Here is a 27,877-nt window from a genome sequence, read left to right as displayed (position 1 = left end):
TTTGTTATAAGATTGATTTTCTGTTAACGTGCAAGTATTGAATAACTAGATAAACATTTGTCAGCTGGGGAACCAGTGTGCAGTATTAAGTTGGTCCAGATATACTATTTCATCCAGGATTAAACCCAGAAGTTGAGCTACCTTCACTATTTGGGAGTTAATGTGTAATAATGTTAAATGTGTACCAGTTTGTGATGTTAATCTTTACGCTCATGCAGCAGTTTATCAAGGCATTGTATAAACTGAAAATAATTTCAACCATTTACTAAAAATGTTATGTGACCACAAAAATAACTTACAGTGTAAATAGGCTGGCCTCCCTCTTCTCCCTCACTCACACTAGCCAACAAAGGAGTCTGTTAGCTGACAATTAATTCTGTGTATATTCTTAAGAAACACCTGCTATTCATTACCGCACTGACGCATACCTGAAATCCTGTTGTACAGGTCAGTTTCCCAGTCATAGTGCTGGTGTACTTCTACACTACAGGGTTTAGTGCTTTAAACTCCACACACCCATTTTACACTTTATTATTGTACACAGCCCCATAGCTCTCTTTAATAGACCCTATTGATTAATACATATCTATAATAGCTGTTTCTACATTTAATCTACAGTAAATGTTCAGATTTGTACAAGCAGGTATATTTATTCATCTCTGAGTACACAATGATATTATACTGGAATACTGGATTTTGTTACCAAGACCAGTGTAGTCTCACCACACTGAATACTGGCATTATTGTCTGGATACTGAAAGTTATTTTTGTATTACTTTAATATGTTAACTTAATAAATATTTTAAGCGTCATACTTTCACTGCAACATGAAAAAAAAGGAAAATGGTGAGTTTACAGGAGAAGACAAAAAGAATTATAAATAGAAGTTGTGTTTTCTTTTCTTTCATGTTTTCTAAGTAAAAAAAAGAACTTTTAGAGCATTTCTATTGGTCTGTTCATTCAGAATTATTCACACAGTGTAGAGAGCAGCTACAGGGTTCAAAAGATGGAGGAAACCAAACATGGACACAAAGGGAGATGCATGTTTTTGATTGGACAGCAGTGATATCCACCTTTAATAAAGTAATAGTTCACTACTGGAGTATTTCTGCCTTTACTTCAGCACACTATTTATGTAGTTGGATCAAAAGGGAAAGACTACAGAGCCCCTAAGGAGTAAATGTAGAAAAATCATTAGATTAAAAAATAAAGAATTAAATAAATTTAATTAAATAAATCGTTTCCTCAATTTAATAAACTCTTCCCTCAGTTTAGAGGGGACGCTTCAGTTTGACTGAGGGGACAAATTATTAAATCGAGGAACCAACTGTTTGTCTTGGTTTATGTCTGAACATTATTTTATACATATTTGTCTACTGTGATACTTAAGTGTCTTCGTAGGAAAACGCCGTAGTAGCGCAAGACACTATATGTCCAAATGTTTGTGGACACCCCCTAATTAATGCATTCCGCTACTTTAAGTTGCAGCCATTGCTGTAACAGATGTGCCAAGGCACACACAGCTTGTCTAGTCCTTGTAAAGAAGTACTGCCAATGAAGCAGATAAACTTGGTACCCATAGGCACCATGCCTAACGCCAGCCTGGCATGGGCCAGAGGGGTTGAGCTGTGGAGCAGTGCAGTCTCTTGAATGATGGAGTTAGGGATGAGGTGGGGTGGTGATCATCCAACATCCTGACCTCACTAATGCTCTTGTAGTTGAACGCAATCAAATCCTCACAGCAGAATAATGATGTAATGTAGTAGAAACATTCTCTGGGCAGTAGAGAAAGTCACCCCACAAAAGCAGGGTAAAGTCTTAATACCCCTGAGGAGGAAACAATGAATGAGCAGGTGTCCCAATGCTGTTGGGCCTTCCTATGAACATCGTATGAAATGCTGGCCTCTAGTGGATCCTGTGAACACTGCAGACACGAGGTCACCCTGTCTGTGGGTACAGCCGGAGAGAGCGAGCGAGCGAGCGAGCACAGGAGAGCTGTGAACTGTAGCACTGGCTCCCTCAAGGACGAAGACGACAGAAACCCGGACCACTTGAAGGGAGATGATAGCAGCAGGAGGGCTCTTCAACGGTAAAACACAGATCTGTCTCACTCCGGCTCCATCCATTCACAGCTCGTTTTTGCTAACACTAGCTTGCTGTAGCTACACGGGTTGGCAGGCTAGTGGCTTTAGCCAGTAAAGAACAGTGAGCACATCCTGACGAGCTAGCTAGCTAACTTAGCTAGCTAGCTGACATATCAGTGGACCACCATGAAGACGGGGTGGGTTAGTGTCGGCCGCTGTGGTCGTACAGCACTCTGCTTTTATAGCTAGCTAACATTGAGGTTTTCTTATGAGATTGCTCTTCACGTTGATCAGTGAAGTGTGGACTCCCATGTGCTCCTACCTTTCAGTGTGGGAACACACACACACACACACACACGCACACCATCATCCTCTGACACACTGACCAAAAGCCGGGATGCATCCTAATAAACGGGGATTTCACGGAGATAGTCTGGGTGAGGAGTTATTTTAACACCGTAAATAATTAGAAATGTCTTCCTCACTATAAGCTAGTGTGTCTTCTAGCTAGCTCACTACCTCCACTGGTAGCTTCTGTCAGGCTGTCGGTAGATCATACCAGCATCCCTGTGCAGTGGAGCTGGAACTGCTAGCTGGCTAACGCTAGCGGCGGTGGGCTAATGACTGGGTGACAGCAGTAGAGCTGGACGCAGGAGTCAGGAGTCAGGAGTCTGTATGAAGAAGCGGGTTATCCTGCAGTATATCTCAGTTTCGCGGAAAACCCTGAAAGAGAAAACATCCTGAAATCTTGTAGAATCGTCCAGCCGGTAACCAATTTCAACCCTGTTTGATTTGCCGTTGGTTAGCTAGCAGGCTGAACTCGAACATCCACCGTTTCGAGGGTCGTTAACCCTGCAGTTCACGGTCTGCTGGACTGGACACACCGCTACAGCTGAAGGATACGGAGCGCCTAATTCACCTTGCTAGCGAAGTAAAACCGTTTCCTCGTTTGAATACAGCATTCCCTCATAAATCAGTATAGTGGATGCTTTAGGTACACTGAGGGAACGACTTATTAAAACGGGGGAACGATTTATTAAACTGCGGGAACGATTTTAAGTCTCTAAATATTAGCTAGCTAGAGTTATCTACCATCCACCATGGTAGCTACTTTTAAGGCTGTGTAGTAGTAGGAGTGTTTATTTCCTGATACCGATACTGAAACCTTGAGCATCTAGCTAGTGCTACAGAGACCGAGAACTGTTACCAAACCAATACTTTGTCTTGAAAAGCTACTAAGCTTTAAAATGAGAAAAAAGAGAAAATTCACTGAAGTGCTACTTTAATGGAAATGGTTTTAATGGGGAGATGAGGAATATAACATTACCACAGGACATCTGCAAAGTTTGAGACCAATAAGAAATGTAGGCATAACCTGTCCGACTGTCCAAAATCTTTTACCATAACCATCTACTATAGTAAGTGCATGGTGTCATTAGTATTTGCATAAGTAGATATATTTTTTTTTTAAATAATTTTATTTATAGATTTTCAATGAAAGACAAAGTTACAAGAAACAAGCCCTTACAATCCCACCCCGCCCCCCCAAAGCAGTTACATAAATAAGTAGATATTTTACAGCTAAAATCAAGATCCCTCTGTAAAATCATATTTTATTTTGCTCAGTTTAATGTAGAAAGAAAATACACTGGTAACGCCAGTAAAATTCAGGTCACACACCAGGTAAAATCCAGTCAAATAGTACATGAGAACAATTGTATACAACATTAAAAAATGGTTGTTATTGTTATTCTGCTTGGCACAGTTAGCTTCCCATTGTTGATGTTAGCATTAAGCTACTTGGCTGATCATGTGACCTATTTAATTTCAGTTAATGTTATGTTGCACTACTAACAGTTCTTTCCTAATAAACCTGACTTCATTCGTTTCTCTTGTTCTCGTTGTCTGCTAGTATCTGCCCTGTGTCAGATCGGAGCCATCACTAACAGTAGGGGTCTCATAATAAATGCAGGGCTTTGTCAGACCCTGTTAAACCCTGAAGTCCCATCCTGACGTGAACAGACTGCTGGACAGATTAGCCCACTGGCCCACTATTCTGGAGGATTTGTGCAAAGCAGTAGATTATGTTTGTCAGCCAACAAACAAGGGCTTACACTGCATGCTTTTTTTGGCAGGTAGATGTAAAGATCCATCCTGTAAAAGCCCAACGTGGTAGGAAAAAGTGCTGGGCCATTTCAGTGGTGCACATCTCTCCTGTTGGTGGCTTAGTTTATGTGGGTTGCTTAGGAGAGGAGGGAGCAGTATGTATGATGCTCAAGCCATGTTTAGACACCCTGCTGCTCCCCCCAAGGGCTGAAGCTTAGTCTCAGGTGAGCTAGGTAGAGACAGAAAGATGTTTGTATGTCACCAGAGCTCCAGAGCTCTGGTCTGTTTTGTGCTGCTGGTGGTAAGCCTAATTAAAGTTGCTGTCCGAGTACGCGCAGACCATTAATCATGCCGCCTATCCCTCTCAGTGTTCTTTTCCGCAGCCTTTGACGCTCAGCCAGATTCCAAAAAAACATTTTTGCCCCCCCCCCCCTCACCCTCTGTGCATCTCATCAGGGTGCTGGTCACCGATTGGCAGAAACACATCAGACAATGTAGGCGCGCTCCAAGAGTTCATTGAACTCTTCATTGGTTCAGCTGTTGCGATGTGGATACATGCACACCTCTCTCCAGCCTCGCTCAGCAGTTGCTCGGTGTCTTGCTCCGAGTTGTTGATTACGCGTGGAAGAGATTATTACATCCTCTATGACCTACTTTCACTCTAATTAGAATATGCAGTAGACTGGTCTTAATTACATTGCGGTCACCCAGGAGCTGTCGGATGGATGAGATTACTACCTTTTGTTTTGGTTTATTTTTTTAAGTAATTGTGTACTGATGTTATCTGTCTCGAGAATTCACTCATGGGAAATATCTGTAAGTATAACTTGCCATTGGTTTAATTGTGTGTGTTTAGCAGGAAATTCAAGCCCATTGCTAACCTTGGCTGCTCAGCCCTTCCTGTTCTGTATTCCTTACGTCTCTGAATGACTCGCTGTGTGATGAAGACCGAAGATTACGGCTCATAATCTCTTCCATAGTCTCTTCCTCAGCTAGTGAAGCCCGAGTTGTGTTGTGAACTAGTAACACGTCCCTGTTCTCACTGTGGACGGCTGTGGTACTTCTCTGAGACCTTTTTTGCCCTGATGATTTGGTGATTGCCTGTTAGGGGAGAATGCACAAGAGGAGCCTTAGAGAGAAGCTAAAAGAAGTCACAAAACTTTATGTTGATGCAGAATGTGTTTCGAAAGTAGGAACTGAAATTCAGCCTCTAACTGAAAAAAAACAACAAATGTCAACACAGGTTGGTCTTGAACAGTTTTCATGTTTAAAGTGGTGCTCCATTTTTGTCGTTTTCACTGTTGAATCAAGCAGTCCTTTACACTGTGTCAAAAACTGATGAGGGATGGACCAATAGAAATGGTCAAAAATTATCTAGAATAAAATCTTTATACATTGACTTTCATTGAATGTTAAAAAGATTTTTCTTCTTCTGTAAAATTGCCATCCATCAGTGCATCTGTTGCCTTGTAAGTTGTATTTGCATACACATGTGTGACATTTGGCAAACACTCTTGGGTTAAGTGTGATCATGTTGCAGAGGTTGGCAGATGTAAGGGTAAGAGTAGTGCCCAAGAATCCTTTTTGCTATTGCGTTCTGTGCTTCCGCTCATTGCGAATATGCAAAGTAAAACACACCATCATTGTAGTACCTAGTGAGCACCCTCTCTTGGTGTACAGTTTTTCAGCTGTGAGGCCAGTTAGTTGCTACGGTATATTGCAAAGTATATTTTGTGACCAAGTATATTGCAAAAATACTCAGTGTTTGTAAATATTAACTAAGCAGTTTAAAGATTTTACATGACTGGAAATATTCCTTAGCATTTTTACTGCCGTATTTGTGCTAGTGAGCTGTGTGCTTATAGGTCAAGTCTGCATATACGTCTTTATTTTTATATAATTCTTTGGTCGTTTTTTGGTTTTATATGTTTATTTAGAAAAGAAAAACAATAAATCTGTTGTCTGCAAAAGTTTTGGCACATTTAAATACGTTTTTCCAATATGTGCATAATATGCCATATTTGCAATTTCTGCAAAGGGGTTGTGCATGTGCTTGTGTTTGTACTCAAACTGTCATCTATTGACTAGTCAGGTGTCAATAGCCACAAGATAACATGCTTTCCACCTGGCTTCAAAAGAGGTACACGCTGTCCTGCATAGATTTGCTGAATCTTTTCTGTCCCGCATGACTTCTATAAATACACCTTTGAGCGGACACGAGTGTACTCTCTGTTTCTGCCATCGTCCCCTTTGGTCCCACTTTCCCACCCCTTTCACGGGGCAGCTGGTTTATTCAGGGCCTGGAGGGGTCTGGTGTTGGCTAAAGGTTTTAGCCCAGTAACCTGACACCAGAGAGTGGAGACTCTGAGCCATAGGTTTGCGAATCAGCATAGAGGATAGTGTAGCTGAGGGTCATCCAGGACGTTATGATAGTGGTAGAGAAGTAAGAGGAGACGTATCACCTTTACCGCACGTGTACTGCCTAAATCATTTGGAGCTGGACCGTAGTGAGGCTCTCTATACCCAGGGTCACGTTCCGAGTCAGTCATGCTCCCTGCCAGGCTCAGTGTTTTCTTGACCCAATGGAGAGGGCAAGAGTTGACAACTCTATTAGATGTAAACTTTATATCATTCTGATGACACTGTATAGGGTTTTTTCTAGAAACATTTAGGTAGTAGTCACATGAAAATGATCACAGTTTTGAATAAATGACATTCATGTGAAGTTTCCTCATAGGCCTTCTTGCTCCTGTCGCTCTGTAACAGTGTGATGTGATCATCATTTTTGACCTTCTTTAGCTATCATTTAATAACTTTTAGTATTTAGTAGCCTACTACAAATGCACTATATGGATAAAAGTATTGAGACACCTGCTCATTTATGGTTTCTTCCAAAACCAAGGGTATTAAAAGAGAGTTTACCCTGCCTTTGTTAGTTGACTGTCTTTCTGGTTCAGGGAAGACTCTGGAGAAATTGGAGCATTGCTGTCAGTATTTGATTGCATTTATCTACAACTCATCCCAAGAATATTGGATGAAGCACCATCATTCCAGAAAACACACTTCCACTGCTCCACAGCTCAATGCTGGGGGGCTTTATATCCCTCTAGCCCACACCTGCCATTAGGCCTGGTGCCAGAAACTTAATGTTTATCCGTTCTAAAGAGTCCTGTTCTATTAGCAGTACTTCTCTGGAGGGACTAGACAAGGTGTGTGTGTGTGTGACATATTGTGGCAGCAATGGGTGCAACTAAAAGGTAGCTGAATGTGTTCATTAGGAGGGGTGTCCACAAACATTTGGAAATACATTATAGCTTGCATTAAAGCACCTGAACAGCTGATGTGAATGTCACCTCTCACCAGTTTTTGAAGGAAATGTAGTGAATTCTTGTTTTCCATTGACAGTGAAGCTGATAGAATTGGGCTGATTAAGCACAGCATGTCTTCCCTCTTCTGCAATCTTCAGCATATTTCTCCAGCAGGAAGCGAGGCAGAAAGAACTGCTGCTCGGTCGGGTCTTGTATCACCCAGCTCATATGTATGACCTACAGCGGGGACTACTGTCAGAAGTTAGAGCAGCTGTAACACTCCATTTAGTGTGTTTTTGTTTTATTTTTCAGGTTTATAGTGTGTCTGGTCTGTGAAGTGGAGGGGATGGATGTCAGCTTGGTGCTGGGGGGCCAGGACAGTGTTCTGCTGGCCAACAGTGCAGACCGTTTGAAGCATCCCTGTGAAGAGCAGGTAAGTGGACGAAGTTGGATTCAGATATTAAAGCCCTGCACTAGACACATAATGTAAATGAATAGTTTGCCTAATAATCACCCTTCCCCAAGTTGCTCCCTCAGAATATGTTTGGTAAGGACAACATAGCTAAGTTCAGTCGGAGAGTAAAAGCTAACTACTGAGCTAAAGCTAGCCTGAAACAACATAACACTGTTCCACTGCTCCACAGCTCAATGCTGGGGGGATTTGTACCCCTCTAGCCCCCGCCTTGCATTAGGCATTTTGCCAATAAGTTCAAATAAGCAAGTTGGTATAATTGTCTTGGTGCATATCCCCATCTTCTCCTCAAATGTAGTTATTATTACTGGTCATGAAAAATTATCTACGTAGAAATGTGAAGTCCCATGTTGATATCACACTCAGTACCGGGTTGGCATTAGGAGATTATCTGTGAAGGATAGGAGTAATATATTGGACCAGGACAGAATAAGTCTATGTATATGAAGACATGGAAGGTTAGAAGCCCATCCTGTGAGTCAAGAGGATTGATGCAGTTGTGAGAGACTCATTAGAAAGGTCATTGTTAAATTATTTGAGGAAGTAGAAGTGGCTGAATTGGATGAGAGGGTGAGTATGCTGGATACTTCATAAAACCTTGTTATGGGCTATGCAGAACTTTTTGGATGCTGATGGAGAACTTTCAGACTGTTTATGCTGAGGCACTTTTTGTTGGTGTCCTATCAGGATCGAAGCTCCAGCCCTTCTGTCCTACGATCTGTAACCAGCACGTGGAAGGATGGTCTACTGAACAGGAAACGTCCATTCGTTGGGAGATGCTGTCACTCATGCACACCACAGAGTCAGGTTAGTTCCCTTCTCAATGTACTGGATATCCGTAGAGCCAGGGGGGTCTGATTTATTTCTCCCCCAAAAATACCACAATATCCAAACATGGTATCAGAGTATATTAACATTGGCAATATATAAATGAATGACCGCTCTGCTTTCTAAGCACAGGTTGAAAGAATGGCATATACACCTGACATGCGCTCTTGGAGCGTTTTCACACAGGTTCTGGCAGTAACCTCTGCATGCAAGGAACTGTTGTTGTAGGAAAAAGTTTTTAAGCAGTCACGCGACAAAATAAACCAGCCACGCAACCCCACGCACAGCGCAGGGAAGGGCTAGTAAAAGACCCTTTTTTTCAACACCACTACACTACAAGAATACTTTTCATTTAGAGTGGACCTTGTGTTATTTTGCCTGTTAAGTTGTGTTTTGCTTCTTCTAAAGGTCCCATATTCTACATGTGTTTTTTTAGATTCTAGGTTCTTTAGATTCTTTAGGTTCTAAATTGTGCAGCTTTAATTTCCCATTTCAAATTAATTTTTACACAGCCACTTTAGAACTCCTCTTTATTGCATAGAATCAAACTGGCTGTTACTGTGCCAGTATTTAGGATGAATTTGATATTAATAAGCGCTTTTCCGTTTGGATCATTTGTATTGTGCTTCATTGAAAAATCATTGCTGAAACACTCCTAAGAACTGCAGTCTGAATAGGTGAGGCTAAACTTCTGTAGACGAAATCGTTAGAGATATGTAAATTAGTTGGTTTTGTGAAAACGGCCTGTTTTAGCAGCTTTGTTTCCATATAGAGTATAGGAATGATGGAAATGTCCAGACTGCTATTGTTATCGTTATTATTATTATTGTTGTTTATTATTATTATTATCATACAAATATTACTTAATTGACACTTAAACTTGTGAGGCAGACTTTCTAGCAACTAATGATGTCTTTTGTGTCTTATAAATTTTGTTTCAGGAGTGGCTATTTAATTCTAGCATCCCCTCATTAGGGCTCCGCAATGTGATTTACATCAACGAAACCCACACAAGGTAAACACAGACTTGTAATACTGTGAACTGGTAATACTCCTTCCAAGAGCCCCTCCCAGGCACATCACTACAGTGAACTCCTTAAACCCTCTACCATGCTCATGTTACCCTAGCTCCTTCACAACAAATATGCACACATGTAATGTAACCTTTAATAGGATGGTCCTTGCCCCACTTTACGAAGATGCATGAGAGTCAGGTGGAAATCTGTTAGATGAAGAAGTGGAAACCAATGGCCTTAAATATTAATGCTGTTTGTCAGTGGATAGTTGACTGGATAGTCAGTGGAAGTTCGAGATCCAGTGACCAACACTAGAGGCAGTCTAAGCTGGTTTTCTCTGCCTTTCATACTAAGAGTTAAGAATAGATAATTGTGATGATCTGTGTTGGAGGTTATTGAGACGTGGGAGCAAGTGGCTTGATTATGAGCAGCAAACATGTTATAATTAAAGGTTCTAGGTCTGTGTGGCTTGTGGATACGCGCACCTGTCGTGTGTCTCGATGTATGATTTGGGTATATGGTACTCTTTGATGTACTGTGATGTGCAGTCACTGATGCATGCATTTGTGTTTGCTTGCAGGCACAGGGGCTGGCTGGCACGGAGGCTCAGTTACGTGCTCTTTGTCCTGGAGAGGGATGTCCACAAGGACATGTTTGCACGCAATGTGGTGGACAATGTTCTCAACAACAGCAAGTAAGAACTGATCGACTGTAGGGTTGGGCAGTATTGTCTTAGAAATGACCTCTGTGTAAATATGTCAATTGATGCAGTTCTTGCTCATATGTTTGCATAAGTCCATACTCTATAGGCACAATTTGGGCTGCATTTATGAAATGTACCACACAGTGTGGAAAAGTAGTTTCTACTTAGTAGTTTCTAACCTTTAAAAAACATAAAGTACTTTTGTAAGATACCTTCTCCACTGTAAAACTAGACATTTCCTCTGTAGTTAATCATACAGTTGTGTTTATGGATTCATGTAATTGTGCTACTCTCAAACACTTTACCCCTTTAGATGTTGCCTGGAAGAGCAAAACTGTACTGGACATTTATATGAGCGCAAATGTCCTGTACAGTTGATTCAGACATTACCTGGACTTTATTTAGCCACCTCCCTAGTACAAAGTCTAGGATGTCTGAGTGAGCCCATGTGTAAATAGAGGAGGTCATTTTTGAGGTCACAGTGGGCGTGTCAGAGAGTTGTATGCTACATGTGTGAAAGGGCAGTTTTGGAGAATGTCTGGACCTGATTCTCCAGACATTTTCTGCAGTTCTTACGTGAAAACAGCTTATGTTGATGGTTTTGTTGTCTCTGTCTCTTCAAGTCTCTTCAAGGACTTTATTCACATGGTTAATAGCATCACAGTGATAAATTTGTCAAATCGCTAATTAGGTCTTTCATTTGTGTGAGTGAGGGTGACGTGGTTTATGTTCCTTTTACAGAGTGCAGAGTGCTATAGCGGAGGTGGCGTCAGAGGCCAGTGTTGCAGACCAAAAGGCGATCAGTAAAGTGAGACGCAAGGCCAGAAACTTTCTGCAGGAAATGGTGGCCAACATCTCCCCTAGCCTCATCAGGTTTGTGTGCTTTAGTCTCTAAATTTTAGGCTTTTGTGTGTTTAGAATTGAAATCTGATTATTGGGACAACTTCTTAAAGCCTTTGTCTGGTGCATTAGATCACGATCATTAACTTTAATTGTATTTCCTGCGATAGGTTAACAGGATGGACGTTGTTGAAACTGTTCAACGGCTTCTTCTGGAGCATACAGATCCACAAAGGACAGCTGGAGATGTTGAAGAAAGCTGCCACTGAGGTGAAATCTCCATATGGGCTGATACTGTTCAAAAAGCATTGATGTTTGTAAAGGTTTTTCCATGGAAATAAGAGCAAACATGTTATATATTATTTATATATATCTATTTATATATTTATATATCTAACAGTTTACTACATTCTGAAAATGACTGTTTAACTCCAGAACAGCTGGTTAGGTATTTAACAGACAGTTAGAAGTTTTAATTGGGTGTAAAATTTTAAAACATGGTTACAATGTAATTGTGGCATCAACCTATTGACAAAAAAAACCCACTTTGTGTTGTTTTAGCCTGTGTTTATTGATGTTTAGTTTATTATATTTATTTTGTCAGAAACAAGTAACATCCAATTAGCTAACTCTAATGCAAAGCATCTTTGGAGATTAATAATTTCCATTTGCGGTCCCCTGATGGGCTAAAGGGAGGCGGGGGGGAGGCGGGGCCTAGAGTTAGCGTCTTCACCACAAGTCTTGAATGCCATGGATTGATTGGTCTGGCAAAAAAAAAAAAACCTTCAACCTGCAAATGCACAAACAAATTAAATATTATCATCCCAGGGATGGGAAAAATTAAAGTTTGCTTTCATTGATTCATCATTTAGTTCTTTTAAGTGCCATACCGAACATTTATTTAACAATATTCTCACGAATATTTAACCTGAGTGGCTTCAGCAGCCTAGATTAAAAATCATGTTAAAAAAACCCTATAAAGTATAAAAATACATTTATATTTAAGAATGAAACAAGAATGAAAACACCATCTTAAAATGTGCAGTGGGACAAATGTTTGAGTGGTGACCAAACCTGACAAATATTCCTGTCTGTTTCAGACTAATAAGCCCTCCCACTTGCTGTGCTTTCACACAAAGTACACATCTCTGTATCTGTGATCCAGTTTGTGCAGTTGAGCATGTTTTGATTTTTTTGCTTTGTTTCAGCACAACGCTCCACTAGTGTTCCTCCCTGTACATAAGTCTCACATCGACTACCTTCTCATCACCTTCATCCTCTTCTGTCACAACATCAAAGCCCCGCACATTGCTGCTGGCAACAATCTCAACATCCCCATCTTCAGGTGAGTGAATGAACGTAATTCAAATAATATAGTGTTGCTTGTTCACAAAAATCTTGTATCCGTAGAGAAGAAGCCAAAAAAAACAAAACAACCTTTAACATTCAATATAAAGTCTATATAAAAAGATTTTGGAGCAATTCTATTGGTCCATTTATCATTAAATGTGATTTATAAAAGTATACAATTACGGTAACAGCTGCCAGAATCACACTGTCAAAAAGTGAAAAACGACAACACTGGAGATACAAGGCTTTTTGCATAGATACTATGCATGCATCAGTATCTTGGTTTGTCTCTGTGTTTATAGTGTGTACTGCTAATTGTTGTCCTTCAGCACGCTGATCCGTAAACTGGGAGGCTTCTTCATTCGCCGTAAGCTGGACGAGACAAGAGATGGAAAGAAAGATGTCCTGTACAGATCGCTGTTACATGCGGTAAATAAACAGTGAATTTAAATTTGCTACTGTGATTTTAGTCACAAAGTAATTAAGTGGGTTGATGTAGTTTCAGAAAGCTGCTGGTAAGAGTGCACAATTCACACTTTGTCTGTGTAGTACTGTGGGTGGAGGAATGTTAAAATCTGTGCGCCTCAATGAAATCTCATTGTAAGAATCGCCCACAGAAGGGTGGAGTGGCCAGGTGTCCAGCTCTTTTTTTCTTTTGGTGTTTATTGTTTGTGTTCTCGGGTTGAAATAGGAGCTTTCGGTGCCTGGCACCATCGTGTGTGTGTGTGTGTGTGTGTGTGTGTGTGTGTGTGTGTGTGTGTGTGTGTGTGTGTGTGTGTGTGTGTGTGTGTGTGAGCTATAAGGATCTTGTGATACTATCATATACAAACATATACACAGTAGTTTACAATTAAGATACACAGAGGGAGGGAAACTGATTGAATGTTGAGAAATTATGACTACTCACACTTAAATTGAGTTTAAATAAAAAAAGTTTTATTGGATTTCTAGTTGAAATTCATGATAGTGTTTCCTTCTTGTTTTAACTGCATTTTCTTCAATTGTCAGTTGATTTGAAATAGGTTAATTAGCTTTATTAACTGTGCTCATGCTCTGCTTGCTGCTTCTCCTTTCTCTCCCAGTACACAGAGGAGTTGTTGCGACAACAGCAGTTTTTGGAGGTGTATTTAGAGGGCACACGTTCGCGCAGTGGGAAACCATCTCCAGCACGGGCGGGCATGCTCTCCATCGTGGTGGACACACTGTGTGCAGGCAACATTCCAGATGTGCTCATTGTCCCTGTAGGCATCTCCTATGACCGCATCATCGAGGGCAATTACAACAGCGAGCAGCTGGTAGGAGTCCTAGAATATAATAGTGGATGAACTGAGGCAATTAGCCTGTCAGGTCCGGTCACTGCAGAAGTCTTGGTTCATTAGAAGTGATCACTTGACAATTTGAATGGTGGAAATATGAAATTCTATATCTTTTGAATTCTAGTAAGAATGAAAGCCTGATAGACACCCATGTCTATGTAGTTTGCCTCATATATGTTATATAATACAAACTATGAAGCGTTTTAAATGGTATTTAATGTTCTTTAACCTGTGTTACATGTAAGTATCAGGTCACAAAGAACCCTTTATATTCCTAAACCTTTGAGGATTGTGGTGATTTTAGGTCCTCAAAACACTTGACAAATGAAGCAGTTGTGCTGTACAATTGAATAGTACTTTTGTCTGCTTTCTCTAGGGTAAGCCTAAGAAGAATGAGAGCCTGTGGGGAGTTGCCTGTGGTGTGTTTAGGATGCTCCGGAAGAATTATGGCTGTGTGCGAGTGGACTTCACTCAGCCTTTCTCCCTCAAGGTTAAGAGCTTTTCTACTATAATTCAGTGCAGGAGTGATCCACAGATCTGCCAGGCTGCTAAAATGTTCCCACTGGGATCTAACAGTCCCTTCTCTCATTCTGCTACAGGAATACCTCGACACACAGCGCAGTCGGCAGCTCCCAGCTCCTCTCACTCTGGAGCAGATTCTTGTTCCCACAATCATCGCAGCACGGTGCACTCTTCAATACATTTACAGTACCTGTCAAAAGTTTAGATCCCCTTTCAAGTTCTCTTTGGCAGCCAGCAAAACACTTCAAGTCAGTTGGAAAACCATTCCAGGTGGTTTTACATGAAGCTGCTTAAGAGAATGAGTGTATAATGCATCATAGAAACAAATGATTTTTTTAAATCCATAATTTGCATAAATTCAATAAATTATTATAAAATATTTAGGTATTGCAGGTGCAGGTGAATCTAAACATTTGACTGATACTGTACTTCTCTTCAATATTTTGCTTGTTTATACACTGACCTAATGGTGAGCTGTGTTTTTCATGCAATAGGCCAGATCAGGCACTGTTTAACGGAGAAGAGGGGGAACACCCAGACTCCAGAGATCTGTCCGACGAGCCCTGGAGGAGGCAGGTCATCTCAAACCTCGCCAAGCATGTTCTCTTTAGTAAGTGCACTCTAAAACCTCACTGCTTTCTTTACAGCTAACTCTCCTTCCAGCCTGCACGTCCAGTCTCTTTCACAGCCTCCTTCTCCCTCTACAGCAAACAGAAACGGGGGGTTTTGTTTCTGAATCAGCCTGGCAGAATGACTGACAGCCTTTGCAGGTTACCATCGGTTACACAGTCCTCACTCTGGTGGCGTGTTGTTTTCAGCCAATCGCGTGGTGCTGTGTTTGAATGCAACGCTCTGTTGGTGTTGCTTTTTTAAGGGCGGCAGGTCAGGGGATATGGGGAGGAGTGGAATTGCAGCTTGCTTGTAAATGTTTAATATACTTGACTTGACAAACTTGACGTGAATCTGGTTTCTCTGCTCTTGCCACATATCCTGACACTGAGGGGATGTCTTTGGGCATTTATTGGTTGTTTAGAATAGTAAAGAATTCCTGTTACATCCTGGCATTCCCTGAATAATAATAGGGGTTGGGTCTCTTTTGTTATAGATGTGTCAAGTGCATAAAAATGCTCCCAAAAAATGGCATTTAGAACATTGACAGATTTTGTCTTTAGAGCTAAACAAAAGGCCTCCTAAACTGGAGGACACACCGGTCATGTTAAAAACCTGTCATGTTAACTATTACTGAACACACAAATGTGTTCAAATAAACTGCCTACTTTTTTTAAAAGCCTTAACCTTCTGTTTTGTCTTACCCCAGCCGCCAGCAAGTCCTCAGCGATCATGTCTACGCATATTGTTGCATGCCTCCTACTGTACAGACACAGACAGGTGAGCGCTTAGTTGTTTAATTGTCTAATCCACATCCTCTTTATGTAATTCTGTATATAACCCATAATAGTAATACCCGTAATCATAATGCATGGTTGTAGTACAATTTCATTTATGTTGATTCCTTTGCCTTACAGGGAGTATTGCTATCCAAGCTTGTGGAAGACTTCTTCAATATGAAGGAGGAGATCCTGTCGCGGGACTTTGATCTGGGCTTCTCAGGGAATTCCGAGGACGTAGTGATGCATGCGCTCAATCTACTGGGCAACTGTGTGAACGTGACCAGTACTAACAAAAACACAGAGTTCATCATCGCTCCCAGCAACACCGTACCTGCACTCTTTGAGCTCAATTTCTACAGCAATGGTCTTTTCCATGTTTTCATCGCTGACGCCATCATAGGTATGTTGATGTATGTTTGTAGTCAATCATGACACAGACTCTGTCTGACAATCTCTTATTCTCTGTGTAGGGATGAGGGATATGAGCAATGATGTATTTGACTGACTGCAGTTTTATTCTGGCACTGGAGGGCTGGTGTCTGTTTTTTTTTTTGTTTTTTTTAACAATTGCAAAAAGCATATCCAGTTCAAACTGAACATGTAGATGTACCAATTAAGTCATGCTATAACCAATCCAAAGGCCTAGCAGTAATGTATACTGTCCTTGTAGCCCTTGTAGACATGGACATTGTGTGAGGCAGATTGAGTAATGGTATTGTGTGTGTGTGTGTGTGTGTGTGTGTGTGTGTATTAGCATGTAGCACCCTGGCCATGCTGAGGGAGCAGGCTGCAGAGGTATGTGATGGTGAACTCAGTTCTGCCTCCACTCTGCTCAGCCAGGAGAGACTCATCCGCAGAGCAGCAGGCCTTTCTCACTTTCTCTCCAACGAAGTGCTCGTCACCATGGTAAGAGACATTTCACTCTTTATATACACACACACACACACACACACACACACACACACACACACACACACACACGTAGACACTGCATATACTGTGCCCTCCATAATATTTGATGCAGCTTATTTGGGCCAAAAAGTGTATCCATGTTTAATCAGACTCAGAACTGAATAGGTTTGGTGGCTAAATAATCGAATACTTTATTGTCCATTTATTTTTATCCTTCAGTTGATTACCCTTAAGTATTAACCTGGATATCAGAGTATTGTGCAGAGTAAAGCCTCTGTCCTTTGTTTATTAAACCGCTTGGTTTAATGTCAATGGGTACTAAATATGCAGCTTTGTGTGTGTTTGTTATGTGACAGTATAATACCCGGATAGCCTGAATACATTTGGTGATACAATGGAGGAGGCATTGGGATCACAATAGCCCCAAGGCCCTGTATGGTGTTAGTCCAGGCCTTAACAAACCATACGAGTACAGAGACAAAAGAAAAAGTCCCAGACACTAGAGAGAGTTGTGTATTACAATAGCACAATGGCTAGTATACAGTACTTGTTTGAAAAGGCTTCCTTATTTGTATTGTTTTCTACATGCATTGATTTCCACCACCTCCTTATTTTAATGCTCACTGTCCGTTAGATCAGTCCACATTACTTATTAGTTCTATAATTACAGCCTGTAGTTCATCTGTTACTCTGCATACTTCGACAGCCTCTTTTCACTCTGTTCTTCAGTGGGCAGGACCTCACAGAACCACCACAGAGAATGGATTTCTTATCACTGTATTATACACTGCTCAAAAAAATAAAGGGAACACTTAAACAACACAATATAATTCCAAGTAAATCAGACTTCTGTGAAATCAAACTGTCCACTTATGAAGCAACACTGATTGACAATCAATTTTACATGTTGTGCAAATGGAATAGACAACAGGTGGAAATTATTGGCAATTAGCAAGACACACTCAATAAAGGAGTGGTTCTGCAGGTGGGGACCACAGACCACTTCTCAGTAGCTATACTTTCTGGCTGATGTTTTGATCACTTTTGAATGTTGGTGGTGCTTTCACACTCGTGGTAGCATGAGACGGATTCTACAACCCACACAAGTGGCTCAGGTAGCGCAGCTCATCCAGGATGGCACATGAATGTGAGCTGTGGCAAGACGTTTTGCTGTGTCTGTCAGCGTAGTGTCCAGAGGCTGGAGGTGCTACCAGGAGACAGGCCAGTACACCAGGAGACATGGAGGAGGCCGTAGGAGGGCAACAACCCAGCAGCAGGACCGTTACCTCCGCCTTTGTGCATGGAGGAACAGGAGGAGCCCTGCCAGAGCCCTGCAAAATGACCTCCAGCAGGTCACAAATGTCGGCACAAACGGTTAGAAACCGACTCCATAAGAATGGTATGAGGGCCCGACGTCCACAAATGGGGGTTGTGCTCACAGCCCAACACCGTGCAGGACGCTTGGCATTTGCCAGAGAACACCCGGATTGGCAAATTCGCCACTGGCTCCCTGTGCTCTTTACAGATGAAAGCAGGTTCACACTGAGCACATGTGACAGACGTGACAGAGTCTGGAGACGCCGTGGAGAGTGATCTGCTGCCCGCAATATCTTTCAGCATGACCGGTTTGGCAGTGGGTCAGTAATGGTGTGGGGTGGCATTTCTTTGGAGGGCCGCACAGCCCTCCATGTGCTCGCCAGAGGTTGCCTGACTGCCATTAGGTACAGAGATGAGATCCACAGACCCCTTGTGGGACCATATGCTGGTGCGGTTGGCCCTGGGTTCCTCCTAATGCAGGACAATGCTAGACCTCATGTGGCTGGAGTGTGTCAGCAGTTCCTGCAACATGAAGGCATTGAAGCTATGGACTGGCCCGTCCGTTCCCCAGACCTGAGTCCGATTAAGCACATCTGGGACATCATGTCTCGCTCCATCCACTAACGTCACGTTGCACCACAGGCTGTCCAGGAGTTGGCGGATGCTTTAGTCCAGGTCTGGGAGGAGATCCCTCAGGAGACCATCCGCCACCTCATCAGGAGCATGCCCAGGCGTTGTAGGGAGGTCATACAGGCACGTGGAGGCCACACACAATACTGAGCCTCATTTTGACTTGGACATTACATGCCTGTAGTGTGTTTTTCCACTTTAATTTTGTGTTACTCCAAATCCAGGCCTCCATTGGTTAATAAATTTGATTTCCATTGATGATTTTTGTGTGATTTTGTTGTCCGCACACTCAACTTTGTACAGAACAAAGTATTCAATGAGAATTTCATTCATTCAGATATAGGATGTGTTAAAGTGTTCCCTTTATTTTTTTGAGCAGTGTAGTTGTAAAGACATTAAAAAATATGAAACAAATAAACATTGAGGGAATTGTGCAGTAAAAAAAGTTCTACATAAAGAGCCATCCTTTACAGACACTCTTGGCATTCTCACAAGCAGCTTCACAAGGAACTACCTTGGGTGCTTTTCAAACAAACTTGAAGGTCCAAATATTTGGAGAACTTGTCGGTCATTAAATGTAGTGTTCTCTGTTGGACTTTTTCCTGGCAGCTAAAAGATAAATGAACTTTATTGATCAGCTGGTCAGTGGACTTCAGTCTAGTGCTGTATTTTATTTGGAAATTAAATAATTCAGCTGTTTTATACATAGAATGCTGTGGCTAATGTGACCCCCCCCCCCCAATCTGTTCTGTTTACAGCCATGTCAGACAGTCTACCAGGTCTTCCAAGATGCTGTGACCAGGTTGATCGAGTATGGTGTACTGATTGTGGCTGAAGTGAGTACTCTTTGCTATGTGTCCCTTTTTCATTGCATCTCCTAGGAAGTGAAAATGTCTTAAATTTTATCGTATTAATTATATCTTATTTAGCGTTCTTAAAGTGTTGTACGAGTAAAAAGAGAGATCATTCTGATATTTCTGGGCATATTTTTGTGTGGAACTATTGCTTAAAACAAGTGACATTCAGTTCAATGGCTAAGACAAGTGAAAAAACTTCTTTCTAATTCTAATCTTTTACAATATCTTTACAACATTCTCAACATGAAAGACAAGAGGTTTTCACTTTGCAGTGTATAAAAAAAAATAAATCAGTGTTAACAACTATGATGATTCTTCTGCATGCCCATAATCTCCATGCAAAAAAGCAGTGAATGAATCCTGTTTAGGAAAACAAAACTAAGGCATTGTGGTCTGCAGAGACCCCTTAATACAAAAATGTTACAGGTTCTTTTACAGCCAGGGCTGCTACTGGTAATGTTTTCTAATTAATAATTATTCATAATCATTTTAATAATTAGCATTTTTTTTTCATACTTAATTTGTAGACTGTTATGTTGACTGTCACTGTTACTGTTATGTATCTACCTTTAAAAGTAAAGCCACAAAGAAATTTAAGAGATGAATTTATTGCTCATGCTGCAAATAGCCACCAGGTGGAGGGCATGTTCTATGATAGTGTTTCCAGAACTTCCCAGAACAGGAGTACTAGGGCAGAATTCATCTTGTATGAGCTTTATTTCTTCAGAAAAAGTTAAGCTAAGAAGATTAAGAATTTTCAGATTTTGCTTAAATTGCTATTGTCCTTAACCTTCCGATATCCTCACACTTATCTTAGAGTGTAGGAGTTCAATAAGTAAGCCTCTAAACTCATCTGTTCAAATAGCTGAATTACAGAATGTCTTCATGTCTTATTCAACAGGATTAAAAGTGGAGTTTGTTCTTACAGTACTGTCAGTTTCTACAAAATGAAAATTTTGCACTATTTTACTGAAAGGTTTGAACAGTTAGTTTGTTGTTGTTCTCCAAAGTACTTGTTTATCTGAATATTGGAAAATTAAAAATGTTTTTACATTACACACAAGCTGTGAAATACCAGAAATATCAGAATGATCTCAAACTACTCTAACAACAATCTAAGAATGATACACTTTTAAACATCTTATGAACTGTTTCTCTCAAATGTTTTGTGAACCTGGCCTAATACATTTATTTTATTTACTGACAGCATTCTCATTCCAAATCAGCATTCTTGCTCTGACAAGTTTTGTAATAACAGGCCCTAACAACATTTGTGGGTTTGTAACCTGGACAAATGGAAAACTGTTACCAGATTAATTTGTATCTTATCTGATATGTTGTGCCCCCAAACCAGAACAAGAACACAGTGAGAAAGTGTCTAAATATGAACAGTTCCTCACATCCAGTTGTATGCTGTTTTGTTCAGGAGGACCAGGAGGAGCTGAGCCCTTCAGAGGAGCCGTGGCCTAAAAAATTCCCAGAGCCTCTGTCCTGGAGGAGCGACGAGGAGGATGAAGACAGTGACTTTGGAGAGGAACAAAGGGACCGCTATCTGAAGGTACTTAACAACTGGCTTGTGTGCGTGCACACATGCATGGTTTATTTAAGAAATTAAAGATATATGAAAACTTTTTGAACATGCTTTTTGTATTGTAGTGCCTGGTGGCCTCATTTAAAAAGAACTGTTTGACTTTTGGTTCTTTCAGAGGCCTGCTGCTGTTCAACATTTTTGACATCTCTATAGCCTTTTAGATACTACTGCTCTAGGAGTGGGTTGCAGTTTGTCAGGAAACCCCCTAACTATGACCAGCCTCTAACTTAATCCATCTTGAGTATTTTTCCATTACTTGTCTCTCCTCATGTTTTGGGGGGTTTTCTTCTACACAAACTGAAAGGAGAGTTTTTGTTTCTTTCCGTAGCTTCTGACAGTGCTTGAACTCAGCCTTTAGTGATTTGAAAAAGGTTGACACCAGTGTTCAAATGACATGTCATTGGTTTTATTGATCTACTTTTTCCTTACTTAAATATAACAGTTTAATATTGTAATATATACACCAGCTATATCTTACAAAACATGGCATAATCTTTACTTATATATTTTTTGTTTATTTTGTTCACCACCACAGTGTTTTTAAATAAATCCACAACAGTAATTAACATGCACATTACATGTAACGTGTCCCTGCCTTAGCTTTTACATACAACTGTAATGTTAATGAATTAAAGTTAGGGAGCTAGTGTTCCGTTAAACACACCTCATCAAAGGCTTCATTAATTTAAGTTTTAGTAAGTATCTGCTATGGACATGTTGCCATTAAACAGTTACAACATATGGACAAAAGAATTGGGGCACTCATTTATTGCTCATTCATTGTTGCTTCTGAAATCAAAAGGTATTAAGAGTTTATCCTGCTTCAGCTGGATTAACTGTCTTCCCCTGTTGAGGGAAGGCTTTCTACTAGATTTTGGTGCATTGCTGTGAGGATTTGATTCCATTCCGCAACAAGTGTGTTAGTGAGGTCAGAGTGTTGCATTATCACCACCCCATCTAACCCCCAACCCTTCATCCTAGAAGTATTGGATGGAGCACCATCATTCTAGAGGCCCATGTTTCTCTAGCCTACACCTAGCATTAGGTATGGCACCATCTGCTCCAAAGAGGCCTATTCTATTGGCAGTACATATCTGCTGGGGTAGACAAGATTAGACATTTGCACATCTGTGTCAGCAATAGGTGCAACTGAAAGTAGCTGAATGCATTGATTAGAAGGGCTGTCCACAAACATTTGGACATGTAGTGTCCTTTTCTTACATTAGACTGGGGCATGGCATTACTCCCAAGGCAGTACTTTTGTCAGTTGTCAAAAACTGTAGACCGTTTATGTGAAGAAGAATGACAAGATAAATATAATAAATATAATAAGTATTTATTTATTTCTGTTTAAATGTTATTTATTTAAAAACATGCTAAAAAGAATTTGTTAAACTTGTTTTAGGTGAGCTCATCATCTGAGCACCAAGAGTTCTTCACATTTCTTCAGAGAGTGATCAGCCCAGTGCTGGAGGCCTACAGCGGGGCAGCTATCTTTGTGCACAGCCTGCTTTCACCCATGTCAGAGAGAGAGTACACTCAGAGGCTGTTTAAATATCTGCTCACACGCACAGAGAAAGGAGTTGCAGCCTACGGTTAGTCTCCACCAGTGTTTTGTTCCGTTTAAGTGTTTGAATTCATGTTTGACATGTTACAAATGAGTTCTACATCAATGGACGTACAAGGACTTGCACCTATTGGGGGCCACATGATGGTAATGATACTTGCCTGTTATTTAAAGACATTTTTACACATGATCACAGACAACATGCATCAGTGGTGACAGATTCGTAAAAACTACGATGCAAGTACCTATCCACACTGACTCCCATACTTGCACTGTTAAAAGTATGTTAAAACTTGAGGAACATGTAGTTCTTGAATTTAAAGTTCTTTGAGTTTCAAACTGAAAAAAGGAAGTTACTTTTAACACTTTTAATGCGCTGCACTTCATCCAGTTAAACCAGACTAATTACACTGTTTGTAATAAAATGTGCAGTTACTCAGTGTTCTCTATGCACTGACATATCCTCAATATTCTTATAAAATCTATCACCATACAATAAAATATCATATTGCCCACCATAGTTGCACCTATTAGGTACACTTACATTCTATCATACAAATGCATTTCATTGGTTTGCAGTTACTGATTGTAGCTCATCTGTTGCTGGGCCTTTTGTCAGCCCCTTCAATCCCTGTCCATTAAAGCAGCTTTATGCAGGAATAGGCATTTCTTGCTCCTGGGCTCTCCCTGCAGTTGGGAAGTGGAATTTGAGCTTTGAACCACTGCTAAAGGACACGCTTTTTACATGCATTTCACAAGAGAGATACAGAAATGACATCTGAGGTGAAGGAAGTATGTGGGCTGTCACAGTAGAGTAATATTACACTTATCTTTTACACAAATTTGATTCCAGTTTCGCAGCGTTACTTTAGTTCTGGCAAAGGTTTTCCTGCCCGCTTTGCCAGTTACACAGTGCAGTTTGTACCGTACTGAGCCCAGAGTAGCAACAATAGATACTATTCTTCCTCTTACAGGTCAGTGGAGCATCACAATTATTTTGAAGCTGTAATTGTAAGTTAAAATGCTACATAATGTTGCTTTAATGAAAAGGGACCACTACCGACCATATGAATTAAGTGGTAGAATAGTCTGTGGACCACTGATAAAGGGTGCATGGACAGTTACATTAAGTGTACACAACACTGCTGACAGATGGCTGGACAACAAAGAGGATGGCTGAAATTGGAGAAAGTACAGTTTCATGTTCTTTAATAATTCTTACTAACTTATGTTTTGGTATTTCAGGAGAAAGTGCTACACACTACCTCGTGAAAAATACAGTGAAGACTTTTAAAGAGCTGGGGGTGAGATGACTTCTAAGCTTCATATTAAAGGTTTGCTCAGTACAATTTACAGCAGTGTAACTCAGTGTTGGTTTGTGAATTACAGGTGCTGAAGGAGCGCTCAGAAGATGGTGTGTGTCGTTTAGAGCTGAGTTCTACGTTTCAACCTCAGGCCAACAGGAACAAGCTCCTGCATTACATCTTGGGCTTCAGTCTGCTGTGAGCCCGCGGTAGGGCCATCATACTAACCCCTATGTCTTGCTTAAGGGCTTCTCCTCTTCTGGCTACTCCCAACAGTCAAAGGTGCTACTTTATGGAAAGCTTTACCCAGAAGTGCCTTCAGCAAAACAACTAGGTCTGGACTGAGCCCGCCTTGCCCTTCTTCAAATGCTTTCCCAAACGCCCACGCCATGAGTGCGGATATACAGCAAGCGTACTCATTCCAACTTCTTTTGCAAAAGTTCCCTGTTTATTGGCTACACTCTCATAGCCTCTCTGAGCCAATCTGCTTGGTTTCCGTTAAAGCTCGGATGAGTATGTGAATGTCACCCTTTATGCATACAGGTTGCCTTTAGTTTAAGCCAGTCTAATGTACAGAAGACAGCTGGTGTAGGTTATCACTTTTAAGGGCATTTAATTCACTAGTACTGTTGGACAGAATGTGTGTAGAAATAATGTATCTTAAACCTTTCATAGATTGTCATGTAAATGTATTAGATGTAAAGAAGTATTTAAACATTCAATAAGCTGTGTTTAATGCCGATGTAAAATTGTGACTCATGAACTTGTTCTGTCTAAGTTTCAGAATTGAAAAAGGACACAATGAAATTAGGCACATTCTGCATTTCCTTTTTTGTGGAAATAACCTATTTTACCATAACTTCCTAGGAATTCAGACTTACAGTAAAGGTGATGTAGGAGAAAAGGTCATGGCTGACTAATTCATGCATGTTTGCTGAATGGGGAAAAAAGATGTCCTCTATGTAACAGTTCTAATTGACCTTTAGTGAATCTCCCTTTCTAGTTTTTAAGTAACACTGTAGTCCTGTTAAGATAATGGCATGTATTGTGGAATTTAAGGATTCAGCGGTAATAGAATTCCAGACTATTGCTGATGTCCAGTGTTTTCCATGTACATATCAGTCATGCCAATACATTAATAAAAAGTACAAATTGGGACTAGAATCATCTGGATCTGCATTTTAAAGAAATACATGTATATGGGTGGTAAAATTAACAGCAACACAGTGTAGCCCAAGATTCTGCCCTTCCTGAGTACAATACATTTCACTGATCAGATCTAGACTATGGCCCAACGCTTGGTGTGTTTTTATTTTTTGGAACAATGTGTCGATATCATTGTAATTCGTATGATCATTGTGCATCCCCCATGTAATTATGCATACCTCATGCACAGAGTGTGACTGCATGCCGCTACAACAGTGAAAATGCATGCAGTTTAAAGATCTAAAAGCTTTTCTTTTAGGGATACAAGTACAATATTGTTTCATCTGCAACACGTCCCTTCAATGTACCGCTATCCAGGTTTATTCTGTCCACACAAAAATATTTTAAAGGGTTAAAATGCGGCCATGTCTCATAAGAGTTTGGCCTTGTTTCTGTGCATTTACTTTTCATGTTGTTCTGTTTTTGCCTCAGTCCAGAAGCTCTCAATGGGCAATTCACTGCACACAGTGTGCACCTGTGTACGATATGTATGTTAGTGTTTCTGTTTTTTACCCCCGCCACACAATATAAAAAAAACAAACAAAACAAACATTCTGAATAGGCAGTTGATCAAGGTACGAAAGGAATGAACAATCTAATTACGCTCACATCTAAATGCATGTCCTACACCAGCTATTTAGCATCAGACTTTTCCTAAAAAATTTAATAATTATAAAAATAATAATATTCTGTATTTATTACAGTGTGGAGCTTGTAGTGTATGGAAATGCTAAAACAGATCAAATAGTTTTTGCTGCTTGCTCCATGTCGAGATTTGTTGTCTTGTGTAGTTTGTTTTTGTTTACTGTGACATGGACTATGGACCATCACACCACCACATAATGAAAGTAGGATGCTGGTAAAAGCAGTTGAATGAGTCATGTTTTTTGTTGGTTTTGTTGTTTTTTAAGGATGCTTATGAAAAGTTTTTCAACTTCTGTGATGTTTATAGAGATGCAAACTCAGATGTTGCTTCTTGAATAGTGCACTATTTTTTTCCTGTGGTGTAGTCCCTGTGACTCTTGCCGCTAGTACAGAAACAGGTGTAGAATGATTTGAAAGAAGGTGTTTGGAGTATTTTTGGATGTTACATGATAATTGGGGAAGTATCATAAAACACCTTGTGGTTTTACATTTTTAATCTGTGAACTTGTAGCTTTTCTGGGGTAGTCCTTGCAAGACCCCCCCCCCCCAAATCCATGACTGCTCTGGATGTGTCTGTTGTAATAGAATGTAATGTTGAGGTGCGGCGAGTGCAGTGCATGCTTGTTGCTCTTAGTCTTTAGACTTGTTTAGAATACACTGCTGTGAAGAAACTCTGGGGTACGTTAGTCTGTGGACGTTTGCTGAAGCTGGTTCTGAAATGACTGTGAAGCAAAATAATTTTCTTAGGCAATTTAATATCTATATTTTTTGGTGGTTGATGATCATGTGTTTTCTTTATAATAAGGTAATTTCACTTGGACTTGGCACAGCAGTAGCCAAAAGCCATCCCTCTCCAAAAACCCTTTGTTAAACCAGGGGAGGAAAGAAAGCCGAGAGGATGAGTAGCTGAATAAGCACAAATGTTGAAGAAATCACATGCCTTTCCCACCCCATCCTCCACCCACGCTATGTGGGTCACGTTAAAGACAGTGTTGGCGTTTCCTGTGCTTTTTAAGAAGGACACTTCTTAACTATGACTCTCGTGTAATTCTTCCTTCAAACTCCTACTGCTCTAGAAACATGAGACATGTCACAAGACCACTTTTAGACAAGCATGTTCTTCACAACCGTTATTAATCAGGAAATTTTGACCGCGGAATACTGCTGTGTTCCCCCTGGACTTTCCGCACATTGCCGTGTTATTTTGGTCCTAAGGTAACAAGCTAAACAGACTCTCACCAGCTCTAATTGCTTACTGTCATCATATTTTCCCATGTCTGTAAAACAATGTTTTCAAGCACTGGTAAACTTTTTTGTTTGTAAAATAAATTAATCATAGTTTAACAAATGATGGTAGATCTGTTTTTTTGTTTGTTTGTTTTTTTATTGTATGCATGTTTGAGATGCTTGTGTTTTGTACAATAGTGCAACAAATTCAATATGGTTTTAAAAAAAAAAACTACTAAGCTTTAAATGAGATTCTTATTTGAAGCATTTCACCTAAGATAAATATCTCATGTATCTCATGAGTTGCTCATGTAACTTCTCAAACACAGTCGCAACATACATGTTGTGTGAATGTGGGCTGTTTCAAGGTAAACCTACAAAAGGTAGACCTACAAAACAAAAAACACCAAAAAAACTACTTGGTGGTAACATGATTATAATGGGTTCATTCAACTCGTATAAATGCTTTGAATAAAGCAGGTTCATTCAGATTTTTTATTTTAAACCCAATTGTTTGATTAAAGTTTTTATTATTATTTTTTTTTAATGGACAGACCTTTTCTTTACAATGTAAATTTTTTTACAGAACTGGATTAAATATTTTTTCTTCCCCCACTGACACTGTGACACAAAAATAAATGCATGCTGCATGTAACTTAGTCTTGTGACATTTTGCAATATTCTC

General features: G+C 40.4%; 1 protein-coding gene across 2 annotated transcripts; it reads left to right on the top strand.

The window, feature by feature from the left end:
• Positions 1-1,963: 1,963 nt before the first annotated feature.
• On the top strand, positions 1,964-27,313 carry gpam (glycerol-3-phosphate acyltransferase, mitochondrial). Of its 2 annotated transcripts, none has more exons than XM_072667019.1 (21): positions 1,964-2,089; positions 7,811-7,931; positions 8,658-8,777; positions 9,740-9,813; positions 10,395-10,508; positions 11,259-11,390; positions 11,528-11,627; positions 12,566-12,702; positions 13,037-13,136; positions 13,790-14,002; positions 14,400-14,513; positions 14,623-14,708; positions 15,040-15,155; positions 15,864-15,934; positions 16,072-16,336; positions 16,691-16,842; positions 19,554-19,631; positions 21,079-21,210; positions 22,649-22,838; positions 24,056-24,114; positions 24,200-27,313. In XM_072667019.1, exons 2-21 carry the CDS (start codon positions 7,845-7,847, stop codon positions 24,314-24,316), a joined length of 2,457 nt encoding a protein of 818 aa, XP_072523120.1. In that variant the 5' UTR covers positions 1,964-2,089; positions 7,811-7,844; the 3' UTR covers positions 24,317-27,313. The 2 variants fall into 2 exon arrangements, with proteins under 2 accessions (XP_072523120.1, XP_072523121.1); XM_072667020.1 differs by lacking the exon at positions 1,964-2,089 and adding an exon at positions 4,753-5,006.
• Positions 27,314-27,877: the final 564 nt, after the last annotated feature.

The sequence above is a fragment of the Salminus brasiliensis genome, chromosome 22 (assembly GCF_030463535.1).
Source record: "Salminus brasiliensis chromosome 22, fSalBra1.hap2, whole genome shotgun sequence".
Taxonomy (NCBI): domain Eukaryota; kingdom Metazoa; phylum Chordata; class Actinopteri; order Characiformes; family Bryconidae; genus Salminus; species Salminus brasiliensis.
The sequence above is the reverse complement of the archived record's forward strand: the minus strand, read 5'-3'. Positions and strand labels throughout refer to the sequence as shown.